The following is a 20,614-nucleotide window of genomic DNA, read 5'->3' on the forward strand; positions in this document are numbered from 1 at the left end:
CAAGATGGGTACCATTTTCCTGTGCTTAGAGAGGAAGCCTGAGGCATGAGTGTTTCCGTGACTTGTCCAGGGCCCCTGGCTGCTTAGGTAGTGAGCCAGGATTTGAACCCAGGTGGGCTGACGCTCTGCTGCACTCTCCCCAGGCCGCAACTCCCAGCCACCTGCACACAGAGCGCCTGAAGCCTGGGGTCTTAGGGTGAGTGGCAGTGAGGAGACAGGCGGGCCCTTGAACTCAGGCCTGAGACTCCGTGCACGGGGCGAGGGCCCCCACTCTGCCCTGGGGGGCAGCCAGGAGAGGGCGCAGGACTGATGACCACCCCCCTTGTGAGACTGTGTGGGTTGAGATCCGGGAGCAAGGCTTCAAGGATCCTCCGCTCTCTCTTTGGGTTGAGGGAAAAATCCCATAAAGCCGGTAGGGACCTGGCTTGCTTATCAACAGGATGAAGTGGGCAACTGGGGGGACCCATTGCAGCCTGCAGTTATTACACAGTTTGAGAAAGTCTTTAGGTCATTCACTATAGTGGGGAAACTGAGGCCCAGATCTGTGGCAGAGAGGGGGCAGGGCTGGGGCACAGAGACTTCATCTGGAAGTGGGTCAGATCTGAACCAGTTTTGCCTCATCACAGGCTGTGGCCTCTGGTCTTCTCGGGAGGGGGTCCCCCTTCCCTGGGCCACCTTCCCCTCCGTCTGCCCTTTTCCTTTCGCCTCTCCCGCCTATTCACCCCTCTGACTTTTGTCCCTCGCTTTGGGGCCCACCAGGTTCCGTACGTCACTGTCGTAACGCCGTCACCCTGCCCGTCCCCTTGCCTAGTGGTCTCTCTGCTTCCTCTCACGGAGGGCAGTGATCGCTCGTGGACTGGCTCATGGTTGGGGCTTCAGTGCCAGGCACGTTGAAAATCCTCCATAAATTCTCAGTTGGTTGAAGGGGAATTGGCAAAAACTGTTGAAGAGTGGGGTAGAGGCACAGGAAGGCAGTCGGGGTCATTATGACTCGGTGACAGGTGAGTAGAACTGCAGGACACCGTGAATTTATTGAGCCCCCGTTGTGTGCCAATCGCTGGGCTAAAGACAATGAAATACGGAATCTGATCTAATGCCCTCCCCACATTTTTATTTTTCTCTGTGAGACATGGCTCAGGCGGATAAAACCACTGGATAACAGGCTGCGAGGTTCCACGCTGGTGTTGGGATGACAGCGTCCACCTTATGACCCACAGTGGTAAGGCGGCGAGGCCACCTGTGTGTCTTGTTAGTCCTGACCTCGGTCGTGAGACGTAGGCGTCACCGTCCTGGGTCACAGGTGAGGCCGCTGAGGCCCAGACCGGAAAAGGGATGTGCCTGAGGTCAGCTGAGGGCTGTGGCAGAGCTGAGCAGACAGTCCGACTTGGTGCTCCTCAGACTTAATCAGATACCTGGAGTTTGCACCCAGTAAACAGGCCTCTGCCCCCAGGAGAGGCTGAAGGCAAAAATAGCTGGTGATGCGGGCACTCACTGAACACTTGGGCTCGTGGCAGGAACAAGCCAGTCTTCACCTAGATGCTATTGCATTATCCACCTCTTTCCCGGAAGGAAACTGAGGCCCAGCCAGTAAAGGGTAGAGCTGAGATCCCCTCCCAGGTCTGTCTTACTCTAAAGTCAGTGGTTCCTGAACCTGGTTGCTGGTCTGCTCAGAATGCCCTGAGGGACCCTTTTGAAAAACGCAGGTTCCTAGGCCCCTGGCCCCAGCTGTTGTAGGGCACTGACCCTGGCGTGGGGCCAGGGCCTCTGTATTGGTGCGAATTTCCTGGCCAGTCTGTTAGGAAGGGTGTGGCTCGGACTCAGGTGGTCGTGGGTCTCCGTGAGGGATGAGCAGGGCTCTGAGCCTGGGGCCCCTGCCAGGCTGGGTCTGATGGGCTCTGCTTGGCTTCCTGCCATGGGCCTTTTGTGTGTGCTCTGCAAGCGTGGGCTCCGCCTTGACCTGTCCGAAATGCCTACTGGGAACTCAGCCATTTCAGTCCCAGCTCCTGGGAGAAGCGCCCGGCAGAGGACTGGAGTCAGGCAGTTACACCGTGTCGGTCTCTGTATATCTGAGAGAACAAGAAAACTGCTCAGCAGACTGCGGGGGCGGGGAGGGGGTGCTCTCCCTGCAGGGCGCATCTCTAATAGGGCTGGGCACTTCCTAGGGGGGATATAGGGCCACCCCTGTGAGGTAGGTGTTTGTAGCCCCATTTGACAGATGAGCGGACTGAGGCTTAATGTGTCTAAGGGAATAACCTAGGGCATGATGCTGGTAAGTGGCAGAACAGGAACGGGGATCAGATCCATCTGGTTCAAAGACTGTCCTCTTAATCTCTGTCCCATCCTGGCAAGGAGGAGAGGTAGAAGTTACTTGAATGCATGTTGATTTCCTTCCATGGATGCCATTTATTCCTTAGTTTGAAAGAGCACTTTTATGTTCATTTCCTTTTTCCTCTCAAGGAATAAGTATAAGAAGGAGTTGTCTTCTCTGTCTTAACAGATTTGGAAACTGAGCCCCAGAGATGGGAAGTGACTTGCCCAAGGTCACTTAGAGAGTTGGGGCAGAAACTTGGAAGTAGACCCCGGGCTCCTGACTTCCAGCTCGGGGCTGTGTCTGCTGGTCCTTGCTGCTTCTCTGCTTGCTGGGACTAAGACAGCCCACTGGGTGACCCCTGCCCCCTGTCATGGAGTTCGTGACACTTGGGGGCATCACTGTGGGTCCTGGGACCTCATAGTTGCACGTGTTGGGTACTGACTGAGCTGTCCCTTTATTTCCTGTTTTCCAGGATCCTATGAGTGTGGAATCTGTGGCAAGAAGTACAAGTATTACAACTGTTTCCAGACCCACGTACGGGCACACCGAGGTGCGTGGCATCTCTGGGGCAGAGCCGAGGGCCACACCTCCCCATTCTCTGCCTGGCCTGTGGATGACCCCAGGACCCCCCCACCCCCGCACACACACACACCAGAGCGCCAGTCCTCTCACTCTGTCTGCAGTAGGGTGGAGACCCAGGTGGAGAGAAGAGGCCTCCTTACTTGGGAGAGCACACAGGGCCAGTGGGGGCGTTGGGAGGACATGCTGCCAGGCTTTTGCCACCCTTGCCCCTGCCTGCTCCACACGGGCCCACTTCCTCCCAGGGTGCATCAGTGCCGTGTGGTGTGAGCGGCCCCTGCAGGGAAGGTGCTCACATGTCCTCTTGTGCGCTCCTCCTGGCAGCCCTGGGAGTGGGGGCAGGGCGCTGTCTCCATTCTGAAGAGGAGGAGGCTGAGGGGACAGGGAGGAAGGGCAATGGGTCTAGGCCTGACTGATGGCAGGGGGCACAGGGAGGGGCCGTGAATGGGCACAGAGTGTCCTGGGCATGTTGTGGTGGGATCACCGGCTGCCCCCGCTCCTCTCGCTCTTTGGCACTGGCCGTGCCATGGGTCCAGTCCGCTCACTTCTCATTTTTCTCTTTTTTGCAGACACCGAAGCCACCTCAGGGGAGGGAGCCTCCCAAGGCAGTGAGTATTTTCCCCTTGCTCTTGTCCCCCTCAGGACTGTCCCAAGGGGCCTGTGGGTTCAGGCTTTGGGGCCAGAGGGTCTTTATGACATTGTAGGATGGTACCTCAGAGCAGCCTTTCCCAAAGTGTGTTCATGGCACACATCCTGGGGAAGCTAATACATGTTCTATCAGTAACGGGTTCTCTGGCCAAATAACCTGGGGAAGCTTGAGTTCTGCTAAGATGAACATGTTTCTTTATGGTACACTTCCCAGGGTCCCTCACTGGCAAACTCGGGGCTGATGTTTGGGAAATGCTACTTCCGAGGCTTTTCTCAAGAGCACCCATGGGCGCTAGTCTCTGGGTGCACTACCCCAGCCTGGGCCTCACAGGGCCTTGCCATTTGAGGACAGCGTTCTGCTTGCCCTGCCCCCAGATCTAAACCCACGGGCCTCAGAAGAAGCCAGATGGGTGTAGACGGGGCTGGAACCTCTCCCCGCCCAAAGAACCTGAGGTCCAGAACCTAGCCATCTACTCACAGGTGTATCCCCAACAGAACCATGTGCACATGTCCACCAAAAGATGGGAAGTGCATATTCTTTTTTTCTTTTTAAGATTTTATTTATTTGAGAGAGTGAGAGAGAGAGCGGGTGCGAGCACAAGCATAGGGAAGGGGCAGAGAGAAGCAGACCCCCCACTGAGCAGGAAGCTGGGACCCCGACGTGGGGCTTGATCCCGGGACCCTGGGATCATGACCTGAGCCGAAGGCAGACGTTCAGTGGAATGAGCCACCCAGGCGCCTGGGAACTAGGATATTCTTAGCAGCACTGTTGAAAGCCCCAGACCAGAAACCACGTGAGTGTGCCCAGTGCTAGGCGAATGGACAGATCAGTCGTGGTGTGTTCGCATGAAGCAGGGAGAAGGAATGATGTATGGCTACACGCAGCAATGTGGATTACCCACAAACACAAGGTTAGCAAAAGGAGCCCAACACAAGAGCCCCTCCTCTTAAGATCTGTGTACAGGAAGTACAAAATTGGGAGAGTGATTCGTGCTGGAAGAAATCATGGTTATCCTTAGGAAGGTGTTTCTGGTTTATGAAAATTGAAGGAGCTGAACAGTTTTCTGCATCGGGGTCAGCAGACTCTTTGGTAGGGACCAGATAGTCAGGATTTTAGACATTGCAGGCCAGACATCTCTGTCCCCACCACTCCGCTCTGCCACGTAGCATGAACATAGCCGGAGATGATATGGAAATGAATTTTTCACCAAAACAGAGGGTGGGCAGGCCGTAGTTTGTCAACCCCTATTCTTCCTGCCATAAAAGGTTTTTAAAAATAATAAACGTGATCTCCTCCCCCCGCCCCCCCCCCCGCAAAAAAAATTCCATAACAAAGCAGATTGAGGAGGTGTGTGGGCCAACGCAGGGCCTTAATTGTACGCGGTCCAGAAAGCATTTCTTCTGAGGCCCTTTCCCATCCATTCTCTCCTTGGATTCCCACATCACATGAGAGGCAGGCAGGGCAGGCTAAGATTCCGTGTTCTAGACGTTCTGAGGCTCACTTAGGCCTGACACCTGCCGGAGGACCCTGGCTAGGAAGCGGTGTAAGCCTGTCCCTCCTCCCTGAGCCCTGCCCCAGCCTATCCCCTGGCTCCCTTCTCCTTCAGAAGCTTCCTTCTCTTCAGGCTCCCGTGGTTTGCCTGTGGTCAGCCACACATTTAAAGATCTTTTCTATTTATCTTTCCTTCCTTGGCTATTCTGGGCCCCTGGCTTCTCTGGCAGCTCCTCAATGATCCATTGTGTTCTATCTGGCTTCCATGGTTCCCGGAGGCCCACTGGCTGTAGAGGACTGTCACTGGGGGTATTTTTAGTCTTTCCATCACTTTTGCCTTCCTCCCTAGGGAGTTTTCTCCCCACGGCCACTGTGCTTTATTTTATTCTCAGTCCTGCACCCCTACCCTGACCCAGGCCAGCAGCGCCTGCTCAGAAAGCCTGGCGTCCTCGTGACGGGAGCCTGACCGTGGAGCCCTGGAGCCAAAAGCGTTGTGTCGAGAATACTACCAAGTCCAGCATACCTATTTTGCAGATGAGGACACTGAGTCCCAGAGAGAACTCAGTGGAACTTGTTAGTGGTGGAGGTGGGCCTAGAAACCGGGCCTCCCGCCTTCTAGTCCAGGGTCTTTGATTTAGTTGTTAGAAAAATTGTACAGTCCGAAATGGAGGCATATGCCCAGTCACCCACCTCTTAGCTAAGAAAATAAAAGATTAGCTCCACGTCCAATTCTCTTCCTGCTGTTACATTGATTCCCTTTCCGAAACAGTGTTAGGTAACGTTTACCAAGTATTTGTTGTCTCTGAGGCATTGTGCTCTCTCATTCTTTATTACAACTCTGGGAGATGAAGGTACTATCGTTCTCATTTTGCAGATGAGAAAACCGAGGTGCAGCAGTTTGGGAGTGTGTTCAGTGTTAGTCACACTGGTTGGTGGCCGAGCCGGATTGGTGGAGTCAGGCAGCCTGACTCCAGAGCCTGTCCCCCCAGACTGATTTGCAGTGCCATTCCTAGAGTTTCTGAGCTGTCTTGGAGGCTCTGAAAATGTGGTTTCATTGACAGAAAGATCATTTTGCCTTTTTTCCTTTGCGGATAAGTCTTTTGTCCTAATCTACTCCTGCCTTAGGTGGGTCCGGGAGTGTGGTCCCCATGCGTGTTGAGAAGGAATGGGGTGGGATTCCGCAGAGCAGGGTGGTGACGCTTCTCAGTGGCAGAAAGCTGGGGGTTCTCATTTTCTTGGAGGTGGTAGGAGGGGCTGTGTGAGCAGAGGTGAGACGGTGTTTCCAGAAGCTGTGGAGGGCGACTAGCACTAGCCAGTAGGGGAGAGGCGTTTCAGGGGCAGGGACTTATCTGGAGCCAGACCCTGGATGGCCTTGACTTCTTCAGGTGTGTTCCCCAGTGTCCAGCACCGAGAGAGAATTACGGTCCAGATGGGACATGATGGGGCGTGTGGTGGTGGTTATTGTCTAGGCTGGATTGAAGCTGGAGCCAGGCTTGGAATCCTAGAATGGCCAGCCTGGAAGAAGCCATGGGAATCAGCTCATTATGACCCTCCTATCACCTCAGATTAGGGGGAAAAGAAGAGAAGCTGAACCCCGAGGTAGGGTCCACACTTGCTGAGCTGACAGTCTGAGTGAGGCAGAGCAGAACCAGGTCTCTCCTCCTCCACACCCTCCCACCTCCCCCCACTGCTGCCTGGCTGGTTCAGGGGTGGGCATGGAGGTGGCAGGGCCTGGCCCCCAGACCCTCAGAAGGACTGTGTGTGCTGACGCTGTGTGCACCTCGCTTGGGGACCAGTTAATCTCTGTGGCCCTGGGGACTTTGAGAGCCTGCAGGTGCAGTGGAAGAGATGATGGGCAGAGGCAAGGAGAAGGCTGATGTCATCTGTGCCCCTAAGTTGAGCTAAGCAGGGACCAGAAACCTTCCTGTAGAATTGCCTGGCAACCTTGGGATGGAGGGAGTCTCATCCAATTCTGTGTTTGAGTGCTGGGGAGCAGAAGAAGGGCCAGAGGCCTGGTGCGTCAGTCAGGAGTGGAAGGTGGCTTATGCAGACCGAGAAGGGCCATGTGCCCTGACTTAGCTATGGCATGGAGTTAAGTGAGCATTTGAATCTTGGCTGTTCCTCGCCCCACTGTGCAGCCTTGAGCAAGCCATTCAGTCTCCCTGTGCGGGGCCTCGTCAGGAACATGGGGGTCAGTGGACCATCCCTAGATCTGCCCAAGGAATACACACGGGAGGTCCATGCTAGTGAGTGGTGAGAGCAGTGTCCTGAGTGGGTCTGGCCTCAGAATTTGGATAGACCTAGGGATCATCCAGACTCTGGCCCTGTATTCGTTAGCTCTCGCCGTGTAACACATATCCCCAAGACTGAATGACTTAAACGAACATTGGTTATCTCGATTTGTGTGGTCAGACCTTGGGTGTGATTTCCCTGGGTCCTTTGGCTGTGGGGCTCCTGGGGCAGGGGAGGTGTGGGCCAGGGCTGTGGTTTCCTCTCAAGGCTTAGCCAGGGAAGGAGCTGCTTCAACACTCACGCGGCTGTTAGCAGGCTGGGTCCTTCCCAAGCTGTGGAACTGAGGGCCTCACTTCCCCACTGGCTGTTCCCCGGAGGCTGCCATATGGCTCTCTCTCTGGGGCAGCCCGTAAGAGCGAGGCAGTGTGAGCGAGACGAAAGTCACGGTCTTTTGTAACCTAACCTCAGAAATGATGTCCCATCACTTTATCACATTCCCTTCATTAGAAGCAAATCCCTAGGTCCCGCTCAGGCTCAAAGCAAAGGGATGACACGGGTGTGTACGCCAGGAGGCCAGGGTCATTGGGAAGCTGCCTATCACAGGCCCTCCTCGCTGTAGGGCTTGGGACAGGTCCCTTCTGATCCTCTGTCTACACGTGTGTTCAATGGGTTACGACTTCCTGCCTTGGTCACAAGGACCAACGGAGGAAAGGTAGACGAAGTGCCCGGCCTGGCCCCTTGCGCATGCAGCGCCAGGAAATAGTAGGTGCAGTGACCGTTACTCTCTTGTAACCTCAAGGCGGGGGAGCTTAGGAGCTCGGCTCACCCAGAGTGGGATTGGGGTTTGGTTTGAACGTTGCTTCAAGGCTCTCATATCTCCTTGTGTAGAGAACCCCTAACACTCCCGGGACAGACTGTCCACGGGTCACTGGTTGGGGCCGGTGTGGCCTAGTCCCATGTTGGCTTCTAAGGCAGATGAGCTGGCCCCCCAAAAAATCCCCAGCCCAAGAGTCCAAAGTCCTGGTAACTGCCTGTGTCTTTCCATCCCCCACAGATAATTTCAGGTACACGTGTGACATCTGTGGGAAAAAGTATAAGTACTACAGCTGTTTCCAGGAGCACCGGGACCTGCACGCCGTGGATGGTGAGTCGGGCCCCTCGCTCTGTGAAGAGGAGCACCCCCACCCCCACCCCTGGCACCAGGGCTGCTCATCTGGCTCCCCCCTCCAACCACCAGTTGTCCCCTCTCTTCTCCCACCCAGAGGAAGGTCAGGCAGCAGTCAGGCCATGAGGGGAGTGACCGACCCTTGAGGGTTCTGAGAAAGAGAAGGTCCCCGTCATACTCCATATATTCTTCTGATTAGGGTAGCCCAAGTGAAATTGCCATTTTGGTAGGTCAGAATCCGTCGAATTTCAGCAATTTCATATCGATGCGTTTTACAATTTTGTACTGAGTATTCACATGCTCTGATGAAATTAAACCAGTTTTTTAAAATGAATGGTGATATTTTAGCATCTTAGGTTATAGAGTTAGAAATTAGAACCATAAGTTTAGGTAATTTATTTTTAGACTCTCAAGCCTAGAAATAGGGTCTTGGACCGGGAAAGGATCGAGGGGGCTTCCTCTCTAGCTCTGCACCCCGGCCTGTCGCAAGCTGTGACAGCCAGGCCCTGCCGCCCATTGCCACTGGCTTGTCCTTCTTCTCATCCTCTCTTTTTCTCCTAACTGGTCTCTTCCTCTTTTTCTCCTGTCCTGGCACTCTAGAGTGGCTGCAGCGATCCAGAAACAGGATCCAGAAACAGGCCGGGCAGATAGCATCTGCCCTCTTCTGGGTTGGGCCCTAGCCCATGGGGAGGATGAGGAACGGAGGCATGGGCTGCGTCCTGGTTGGGATGTGCCCTCCTGTGGCCCCTGGTTTTCTGGGGTGTCCACGCTGGCTACGGCGGCTCTCCTGGGTCCCAGAGAGGCTGGGAGCGTTGGGCAGAGGCAGCTGTGGGCAGGGACTAACAGGGCTCCTGTTTGCTTCTTTCCTTCTGCGGCTGCTGCCTCCCACCCGGGCGCAGTGTTTAGTGTGGAAGGGGCCCCCGAGAATCGGGCAGGTAAGTCCTTGGTAACTGCCCACCTCCCTGTCCCCTCCTGGGCTCCCAAGACCTGGTCACCAGGGCGCTAAGGGCTGTGTGTTCTCCCACAGACCCCTTCGACCAAGGTGTTGTGGCCACTGACGAGGTGAAGGAGGAGCCCCCGGAACCATTCCAGAAAATTGGGCCAAGTATGCGGGCCTCTTTCTGGGGGTGGGCTGGGTGGGGAGACAGCTGGGGGCCAGCTGAGGGGGGCGGGGTGAGTCTTGCCATTGGAAGGGGGTGACCTCACTCATCCCGCAACAGTGCTACTGGCCAGTGATCGCTGGCTTCCTTACACCTCACTTTGCCACCTGTCAGATGGGCCAGTCTTAGGACTTCAGCTTTTGAGGAGCAGCAGAACAGCACAGGGTCAAGGTCAGGGCAGTGAGTGTAGCACATGCTTGGTGCCCTGGTGGTCTGTTAGCCGTCCTGAGCCTCGGCTCCTCACCTGTCAATGAGGACTACATTTCCCCAAAGGTTTGTTGGGGGATTAAATGAGATCATGAATGTAAATCACCTGTTAGCACAGTGCCTGGTACATAATAGGTGCTCGGAAAATAACCCTTGTTGTCATCATCTGCAAATGAAGGGGTTCATCGGCAAATGAAGCCATCCAAGGGAGCCACATGGACAACCTGTCCTTGTCCCATGAAACCCCTGAGGGCAGATGCCACACCTGCTGCCTGTTCTCAGCGCACGTGCGTGGAGTGTGGGGAGGACACAGTGGGTGAAGCAGTTGTGGCCCTGCCTTTGGGTACTTGGCACAGGAAGGGGGCAGTAGGTCAGTGTGCAGATAGTTAGAGCATAACCTGCAGCACAGGGAGCCATGGGGGCCGGGGAAGCACCTGACCAGCCCTGGGAAGCAGGGAGGCTCCTGCTTTGGGGACCAGGGTGGGGAATGAGCTCTTGAATCACGGGGTGAAGGTAGGAGAGCAGCTCTTGTTCTAGGGAATTGAAAGGCCAATCAGTTTCTGAGTTCGGGTCTTAGCCTTGAATGCCAGAGGAAGGCATCTAGACTTCCTTCTGAGGGAAATGAGCTGGAGAGTTTCCCAAGTGGGGAAGGGACTTGATCAGATTCACATTTTAGGAAGACCATTTTGGCTGTTTCTAGAAGAATCGATTGGGTGGAGTCAGCCAGTGAGAGGTGTCTGGTCCAGCCCTTCAGGAATTTGCATTCCTCCTCCTCTCGCTTACCACCCAGCAAGAAAAGACCTTTGTTGACTGTGCTTCATTACAATAAGGATTTCAGGTAGCTTGCAAAAATACACACGCAAACATTGAATGAATGCATGAGGACATCTTAGGGCAGGAAAAACAGCGAAGCTGGAGGTGTTCCTCACAGGGTGGAGCTTGGCCCTGACCTTTGGAATGCGTTGACTGGGTCATTGCTTTCTTTGAACTCTTAAGGACTCAGGAGACTGGGGTTGGAAGAGTATCTGTGAAGCGGTTAGTGCAGTACTTGTCAAGTTTACTATGCGCATGTGTCCAGTTTCTCTCTCTCGAAGAAAATAAGGAAACCCTCAACGCTAAAACTGCTAAAAGTTAAACTGTGGCGAAACCCACCTGCGAGTGAGCCCTGTTCTGTGATGGACAATTATAGACAGATACAGGATGGGGACAGTGGGATCTGTGACCTGCCATCTCAGAACTGCCGGTCTGCTGCCCCCGGGTTAGCCCTGCCCTTCCATCCTTAGCATCGTAATTATGAAAATAGAATTGGAGTCAGGCACGGGTTTGAATGCTGACATCACCAGTTGACTAGCCACTTCCCCCTTCTTAGTGTCCTTTGACTCATCTGGAAGTTGGGGATGAGAACATCTCTCTGTTCTGTAAGGCCGCTGGAGGATGCATGCAGGAAGGGACTAGCCCAGCCCCTGGCTTGTATTCAGGGTGTAACAAATGAGTGATGTTGTCAAGAAATGGCCAAGACTGGGAGCTTTAGAGCATCCCACCTATGAAACCCCCGCTCTACACTTCATACCTGCTTGACATCCTACACACTTTATGATCTCCCTAATCCACGGTTTCCTTAACTCAAGAATGGGCTGATGACAAGAAAACTCACTACATGTAGAACTAGATGAAACTTGTTCCGTATATCAGTAACTGAGTTGGACAGACGACCAGTGCTAGGATCTGGGAGGAATTGTCACACATCATACATAGTTGGGAATTGCATTGAGAAAACGGAACTGGGTTTGGCTCCCTGCATGCTCCTCCCAGCTTGACCTTTTGAAACTGAGATTGCTAGAATAGTGTGAGCATCTCCTGTTACCACTCAGGATCTGCCTTATGAGATAAGAGTGCTGCATCTTGGGTTTCAAGCAGGCCAAGGTCACAGAACCCTAAAAATGACAAGCTGTAGAGTAAGAGGAGTCATGAGAGGCACAGAGCCCCACAAAGGGACTTTGGCCACAGGTAGAGCTTTGTGGGTCCTGGAAGAGGAAATCCCCAGAAGCAGTGCATGCTGGGAAGTACACTGTCCACATCCACGTCACCTGAGCAAATTGGGGAGTTAGGTACTTAGGGAGGAGGAAGCTGGAGCCATGACAGCAGAAGAATCCTTCTAGAAGGAGACAGTTGGTCACAGGGGTCCTGCGTGTCAGCCTGCTGTCCAGCTGCAGATCTGAGAATTACTACCGTGATAGTGGTCTGCCATGATAATTTACTGCCGTGATAATGGGAGGCTCAAGAACAGTTCACTCATGTCTACTGAAAACAGTAAGTCTGGATCATCTATAGTTTACTCGATTTTTATATGTGGCTAAGGATGAGTAACTTGAAAAACTTTGAAATTAAAAGAAAAAAACCCAAAGCGTGAAACTATAAAAATTCCACCTAACAAGACAGAATTTAGGAGACTCGGAGGAAAAGCATACCTCTAAAAATGACCTACTACAAAATCTAGAAGAAAATTCTGTTTGACCACCACAACTGAATCTAATATGACTTCTCTTAGTCTGCTTGGACTGTCATAACAAAATGCCAGACTGGATGACTTAAACAGCTTTATTTTCTCACAGTTCTGGAGGCTGGAAGTCCAAGGTCCAAGTGCCAGCCTGGTCAAGGTTCTGGTGAGAACCTTCTTCCTGACTTGGGGATGGCCACCTTCCGTCTGTGCCCCTCACGTGGTGGGAGACTGATGCAAGCAAGCTCCCTGGTGCCTCTTGTTACAAGGGCACTAATCCAGTCATGAGGGCCCTACCCTCATGACCTCCTCTCAACCCAGTTACTTACCACAGGCCCCATGTCCAAACACCATCACATGGGGAGGTGGGGCATCAACAGTTGACTTTGGGGGTGGGGTGGGGGCCACGGTTCAGTCCATACCATGACCCCTGTGAGAGAGGAGCCTGAAATTGTCCAGTGACAGAGCAGCAGGATAAAATGAAGAGGCAGAGAAAGGAGCGAGGTGAAGGACTGCAGAGAAACAGAAAAGAATTAAAACCTACATTGTGCATAGTAAAGAGCAGAGTTGATCTGCAGAAATGGAATTAATTATGGGGAGGAGAAACCTGAACAGATCAAGAGAACAAGGGGAAAACAAGCTAACTATGGAGCCTGGGGAGCCAGTTCCAGATAATTGTACCAGTGGGACAGAAGCAATGCTCCAAAGATACAATAGAAGAAAGATTTGCTAAAGGCAGACCCATGTATGCTGATTTAAGGGCTCACCGTATGTCAGGGGATGACAGATGATTGGGCTATAATCTTCCTCAATATAAAGAGACCCATAACTCCGTAGATCTTTGTGACTTTTTAAAACTATAAAGATGAAGGAAAAAAACATGCAGGCATCCAGGCATAAGAAAAGGCCGTTATTAACAGATGAATCCAAGGGGAATTGCCTCAGACTTCTGCACAGTACTCAGTGCCAAAAGATAATGGAATATGTTTTGATGGGAAACGTAGATTACAACCTAAGAATTTTATATCTAGACAGATTGTAATTTATGAGTAAAGGGAAAAGTGAGGGCTTGAAAAAACACTATTTTCCCCGTGTACCCATCTTCAAAAAATTCATAAAATACACTGCAGTTGTGAGGAATGAATTCATAGCACAGGAGGACTTGTGGTCAGTGTTAAAACCAGATAAACTAGAGATAAGTTTAAAATGTTGTGAATATGATTACAAAATTGAATGCAAAAGACAAAGATCATTCTACAGTATTAAAAACGACTTGTAAGAACACGCGAAGGAAGGAATAGGTGAAGGATACGGTAGAGTAGATTAAAGCAGTCCTTCCCATAGTGTGGGCCCTAGACCAGCAGCAGCACCATTTCCTGGAAGCTTATCAGAAAAGTAAATTCTTAGGCTTCACCCCAGACCCATGGAATCGGAATCTCTGGGGCGGAGCCGGGCAATCTGTGTTGTAACCGCCCTTCTAGATGATTCTCAAACCTGCTGAAGTTTGAGAAGCATGGAGTTAAGCTACCTTTCTCCATGGTAATAGACTTGAAAACGTCGTTTTCTGCTTAACTGTAACAGACAGATGTATCTTACATGCTGTGTAAAACAGACAAAGGAGAATATTGGAAAATAATGGAATATTGGAGAATAATGGAAAGGCAGAGAAAAGATTTCCTGCATCAAACAACAGAAAACGAAGGAAACAAACCAGAAAGGGTAGAATATGAAAAAAATAAAGGAATCAAAACACAGAACAAGTAAAACCAAGTCAATTATAGCAATAAAAGGAAATGGCATAATCTCTTTTATTAGAAGACAAAGGTTCTCCAGTTAATTTGAAATAATGGTTTATTAGAGACATACCTCATAATTCCTCATCTTATACTCTTTCTCAGGGAGCTCCCTCTTGCTTCCCTAACTAATTGAATTCCCTATTGGGATTTTCATAGCACTGTAAATGTCTCCTTTAAGAACACCCATTGTGGTTGCAGTTTTTAAGTTTGTGTGATTATTTGATTTTTCTGTCTCCTTTTCCAGACTGTAAGCTCCTTGAAGGCAGGAACCATGATTGCTTTTGCTCAGCATTTTGTGGTGGCATTTGCCGAAGTATCTTTTTAATCAATTTTCCCAAGAAAAATTTAGGGAAGTGTTTTTAGGCGCATGCAAACAAGGAGAAAGGAGGCTCTTATAAATGATCAAGAATTAATAACTACTGTCAGACGAACTAATACAACAGTGTAATTAAATATCTGAGCAGTGGTTCTTCAAGTTTCCTGTGTGTCAGATTTTTCTAGGGGGCCTGTTAAAACACAGATTCCTGGATCCTGGTCCTAGAACTTATCTTTCAGTGTGTCTTGGAGAAGTCTTGAGAATTTGCATTTCTGACCGATTGTCCGATGATGCTAATGCTGCCGGTCCTGGTCCAGGGACCACACCTTTTAGAAGCACTGTGTTAGAAAATAATGTCGTGTTCTGAAGGCTACAGTTAACAGTGATGATTTTGATCTCATGGGCCTTATTTATATGCATCAGACACATTGCATCTAAATATACAAAATAAATTTGGAAGTACGACACAATGGAAGGATTGATCACAACATTCAGTCTTCAATAGAACGGGTAGACAAATAGGATCAAATAGGGTTTGAATAATACAATTAATACAGTTGCTCTAACAGCTTTGAAGCCTATGAACAGCAAATAGTAGATCTTTTCCAGTGTTCGTGCATCAGTTATAAAAGTTGTGAAAATGTTTTAAGTCCATGTTGAGAGAGAAAAACCATACACAGAATTAAAAAAAAAATTGAGAAAAAAATACTTGTAACATATAAACAAAATTGTTGATGTCCTTAATGAATGGAGTTCTTGGCAATTAAAAAAAGGTAAATATACCAATGGAAACATCGGCTGTGAACACAAATGGGAAAGTCACAGAAGAAAAAGTGCGGTTAATTAAACGTGAAAAATAGTCAATTTTCTTAGAACGCAGACAAGTGGAACTTGAAAGCAGCAGTGCAGTGTGGTTCCCCCTTATAAGGCAAATCTTTCTGATTGGGATGAAAATTGACCCAACTTTTTGATATGTAGTTGGTGCTATGGTTATCAAAAGCCTTCAAAATGCATACCCTTAATTTATCCTGAGGAAATAACAAGCAACAATTATGCATAAATCTTTATTTTGCAGCGATATGAAAAATAATGAGCAAATGGGCAAACATTTCTATAGGGATGTGGATCACAGCATTTTTTTTTTTTTTTTTTTTTTTTTTTTTTTTGTAAGGGAAAAATTTTGAAACAATCCATATGTCCCCTGGTGTAGTAGACTGGCTCAGCAGATTTCAAAGTCCGGGGGGAACCATGCAGCCAATAAATGCAGTAGGGATCGATGTTTATTGACTAAGCAAGATGTCCACAAAGTATTGTCGATTGAATACACCAGGTTACAAAGAGGATATGGATCAGGGCTGGCTAATTCAAGGCCCACCGGAGCCAGACAGATGACGTCAGGGGGAGAGAAGTCCGCTCTGGAAGAGATGGGAGGGAGGGGTGGGGCCTGGGGCGGATGGCAAGGTTGCACGCTCCCCCTCCAAGGGGTAGCTGCTCCTCTTTGTTCGGGGGTGACAGATGATTGAAATTTCTCTTACTCTTTAAATTTTGTATTTGTATTTATCAGTATTTTATAATTTTCCCCCAGTGAACAATATTACATCAGAAATTTTTAAGAAGAAAGAAGTTAGGCAGTGCCAAAAGAGAGGTAAAGATAAAGTCTGGTGGGACCCAAGAGGAAGATGTGACCCCCTCCTGCTGGGGGGTGGGGGCGCTTGGGACGGGGAAGGTCCTGGAGACGAGGGGACCCAAGTGTGGCCATTGCAGAAGGCAGGGCTCGCGAAGGGGCTGAGCGAGATCTTGGCACTGGGGGGTCAGCTCAGGTCACCACACATTTCCTGAACACCAGGGCCTGGGGGTGGAGTGTTGGAGAAACCGCGTGTGCCAGGTACTGTTCTAAGCACTTGACATATAAATTTAATCCTCGCAGCAATCCTAGAAGGTGGTCCTATTATTACCCCCGTTTACAGATAGGAAAACTGAGGCACAGAGAGGTTAAGAGATTTGCCCAAGGTCACACAGCTGGACATGGAGGAGCTGGGATTTGAACCCAGGCGGTCTGACTCCAGTGGGCTCCTGATTGTACTTGGTCCCAGGATGAGGGGGAGTCGGAGGGGAGGGAGCATGCTGCTGCTTCTGGACGGGAGTCAGGAGCCCATTCCCACCCTTTCCTCTCCTTGGACAGAAACTGGCAATTACACCTGTGAATTCTGCGGAAAGCAGTACAAGTACTACACGCCCTACCAGGAGCACGTGGCCTTACACGCCCCCATCAGTGAGTACCTTCTCTGGTTGGGGGAGGGGTGGGCCAGCCCTAGGCGGAGGCTTTGCCAGGGGAGGGTGAGTGCAAAGATGAGCTTGGCCCCGGGCAATCTCCAGGTATCCAGGTCTGACCTGGGCCACCTTACTGCGGAAGCTGGAATAGTTGGGAAGGCCGCATCCTTCAGCCAGGAAAGCCTGAGTCGCCATCGGGAGACTCAGGGTGGGCATCGATCATCCACATCCTTCAGTGGTCCTGTCCTCACCTCTAAGCACCTCTGAATCAAGTGGTTCCTGAGAGCCAGGGCCACGTGATGCAGCTAAGCCATGGCCAGCTAGACAAGACAGCTGCCTCTTTGCCCTTGGTGGTGGAAGGGGTGGAAAGCTAGAAGGGGCACTAAGCCAAGACTCAGAAGCCCTGGGTTTTAATCGGCTGGGTTGCAGGGTTGCGTGACCTTGGGCAGGTCCCATCCTGTCTCTGGCCCTCAATCTCTCCCTTCTCCCTTGGCCTGGAAGAAAAAAGTTCTGAGGGCCCTTCCTGTGGGACATCCCAGCCTTCCATTCTCCTGAAACTACTGATTTCACAGCTTCCCTCCTGTGTGTCAGAGGGGGCTCCATCCTTAGATCCCCAGGTATGTGGGCAAGGAGGGTATGAGAGATTTAGGCTAGATCCAACAGAGGATTGGTTTGCCAAGGCTGAAACAGCCCCTCCAGTGGCCTTCGGATCTGGAGATTTGTACGCCGATGGGTTCTGTGTGGAATTAGGGGCTGGACTTGACCGCTTCAGGTGGTACCCAGGGCTCAGGCTTGAGGACCCTGGGTCTGATGAGAGTATTTAGAACCTACACTGACTGCAGAAGTCCTTACAAATGGAGTCATATAATAATACTCTTTGTATCTGGCTGCTTTCACGTGGCAAAATGTCTTTAAGACTCATACATGTAGTATATATCAGTTCATTCTTTTTGACTGCTGAGCAGTATTCCATTTTATGAAAATACCACATTTGGTTTAGTCTTTTGTTGTTCATTTCGGTTGTTTCCTGTTTTAGGCTCTTATGAATGAAGCTGCTATGAAAGTGTTTGTAGGAGGCTTTTTGGGGGCATATGTGTCTATTTCTCTCAGATAAACACCAGGGAGTAAAATTGCTAGGTCATAGGGGAGAGTATTTAACTTCATAAGAACTTACAAACCATTTTCCAAAATGTAGCATCTTGCACTCCCTCTAGCCACGTACGGGAGTTCTACTTGCTCCACATTCTTGCCAACATTTGGAGGTGATGGGCTCTTTAATTCTAGCTATTCCTGTGAGTGTGTAGTGGTCATTGTGGTGTTAATTTATATTTTCTTGATGACCGATGACATTGAGCACTTTTTCATCTGCATATGGACCATTTGTATACTTTACTATGCAGATTGTCTAAAGTCTTTAGCCCATTTTGTGGTTGGGGTGTTTGTCTTTGTATTATTAAATTGTAAGAGCTCTCTTTATATATTCTAGATCCAGGTCTTATATACGAATATTTGCTCCGTCTTCAGCATGCTCTCTGATTTTCGTACAGTATCTTTTGATGAATAGTTTTTATTTTGACAAAGTCTAACTTACCAATTTTTTTCTATGGTTAGTACTGTCTGGGTCCTGCCCAGAATATCTTAGCTACCTCAAGATTGTGAAGATATTCTCTTTAATTATCTTTTAGAAGCTTTATAATTTTAGGGGCACCCGGGTGGCTCATTCGTTAAGAATCTGCCTTTGGCTCAGGTCATGATCCCAGGGTGCTGGGATTGAGCCCCGCGCCAGGCTCTCTGCTCAGCCTGCTTCTCCCTCTCCCACTCCCCCTGCTTGTGTTCCCTCTCTTGCTGTGTCTCTCTCTGTCAAATAAATAAAATCTTAAAAAAACAAAAAAAGAAGCTTTATAATTTTAGCCTTTGGATTTAGGTCTGTGATCTTTTCAAGTTAACTGTGAATGGTGAGAGATAGGAGTTGAGATTCATTTTTTTCCCATATGGAGATCTGCTTGTTCCATCATTTGTTAAAAGTTGTTCTTTCCCCATTGCATTGCATTGTAACCTTTGTTGAAAATCAGATGCATGCATAAGTATATATGAGTTTATTTCTGTTTTGTCAGTCTGTTTATCTATGTTTATGCCAATATGGTCTTATTTACTGGAGTTTTATAGTAAATCTTAAATTCAGGTACTCTTGGTTTTTCAACTTTGTCCTTTTAATAGAATATTGGTCAATTTTAGGAACTTTGCTTTCCCATATAAATGTTAGGGGAATTTCTAATATCCAGTTTCTAAAAAAAAATCCAACTGGGATTCTGTTCAGGATTACCCTGAATCTATAGACCAATTTAGAGAGAATAGACATCATAATAATACTGGGTATTCCAATCCATGAATATGGTATATCTCTCCAAGTAAGGTCTTTTTTTCTCAGCAGTAGTTTATATTTTTCAGAGTAGAAGTCTTATACATATTTCATGAAATTATCTCTGAGTACTTTATGTTTTTTGCTACTATGATTTTTAGTTGTCCAATTACTTGTTGCTGTTACATAAAAACAAAATTTTTGTGTATTGATTTTGTGTCCTGAAATTTTGCTAAGTTCACTAATAGTGAACTAGTCCTAATAGCTTTTTTGTCAATTTCTTAGGATTTTCCTTGTACCTACTGATTTCATCTACCAATAAAGATAGCTCTACTTCTTTCTTTCCAGTCTGTATTCTTCTTTTTTTCATTTCACTATACTAGGACCCTCCAGTACATTGTGGAATAGAAGAATTGAGTATTTCTGCCTTTTTCCTAATCATAGGGTTCAGTTTTTCACCATGAACAGTGATCATTTTCATCAGTTAGTATTACATTTGCTGAAGTAGGTTTTTATAAATGCCTTTTATCAGTTGAGGAGGTTACCTTTTATTTCTAGTTTACTGAAATTTTCTGTCATAAATCATTTTTATCTTTTTTCCTCCATCTATTGAGATGATTCTAGGATTCTTTTATTCTGGTAATATGGTATATTACATGGATTGATTTGTTGTTATTTTTTTTTTTAAGATTTTATTTATTTATTTGACAGAGAGAGCTCAACCAGGGGGAGCAGCAGGCAAAGGCTGAGGGAGAAGCAGGCTCCCTGCCAAGCAAGGGAGGACCCTGGGATTATGACCTGAGCCAAAGGCAGACGCTTAACCGACTGAGCCATTCAGGCACCCTTATTGTCATTGTTCTTAAATAAATCACCATGCCTGTACTTTATTAAAACACATTAAAACTATCAGAGAGTCCCAACTATGAAATGAACTGAAGAAACTTACAATGTTAGGATATTTCCTCTTTGCCTAGTGAGTGACTTCTTCTGTGAAACTTCTTTTTCTTGGAAAGGTATCTAAATTACTTTAAGACCTAGGGTAGTTTGTATACAGAGTTATTTGCTTTCAAGAACATACTTTCTGATCACTTCTATCTAAAATTCCCCAGGATTTTACCTGGTTTTTAGATTTTATTTTATTTATTTGACAGAGAGAGAGACAGCAAGAGAGGGAACACAAGCAGGGGGAGTAGGAGAGGGAGAAGCAGGCTTTCCACAGAGCAGGGAACCTGATGCGGGGCTCGATCCCAGGACCCCGGGATCATGACCTGAGCCGAAGGCAGATGCTTAACGACTGAGCCACCCAGGTGCCCCTTTACATAGTTTTTAATATCACTCCCAAAACTGACTTAAGGTTAGGGAACTACAGTCCTAGAATTAGCCGTGCCCCATGAATATTAGTGGTTTGTTGATGATGGTCATAATCAAGAAAATAAATATTTCTGGTGATTTTTTTTTAAACAGTATTGAGGCATACTGTCATACAATAAAGTGCCTATATTTAAATTGTACAGTTTGATAAGTTTTGACCTATGTATGCACTCATGAAATCATCACTGCAATTAAGATATCAAACACATC

The 20,614-nt window shown here is 48.8% G+C and overlaps 1 protein-coding gene across 1 annotated transcript in view; it reads left to right on the forward strand.

The window, feature by feature from the left end:
* Positions 1-20,614, forward strand: part of ZNF618 (zinc finger protein 618) — a 177,460-nt gene that overhangs the window by 128,474 nt on the left and 28,372 nt on the right. Inside the window, exons 5-10 of the mRNA XM_021691432.1 lie at positions 2,784-2,861; positions 3,460-3,498; positions 8,317-8,406; positions 9,327-9,362; positions 9,455-9,532; positions 16,586-16,675. Coding sequence (XP_021547107.1) covers positions 2,784-2,861; positions 3,460-3,498; positions 8,317-8,406; positions 9,327-9,362; positions 9,455-9,532; positions 16,586-16,675 — 411 coding nt within the window. The remainder of the gene's footprint in view (positions 1-2,783; positions 2,862-3,459; positions 3,499-8,316; positions 8,407-9,326; positions 9,363-9,454; positions 9,533-16,585; positions 16,676-20,614) is intronic.

Source organism: Neomonachus schauinslandi, chromosome 13, assembly GCF_002201575.2.
Source record: "Neomonachus schauinslandi chromosome 13, ASM220157v2, whole genome shotgun sequence".
Lineage (NCBI taxonomy): Eukaryota > Metazoa > Chordata > Mammalia > Carnivora > Phocidae > Neomonachus > Neomonachus schauinslandi.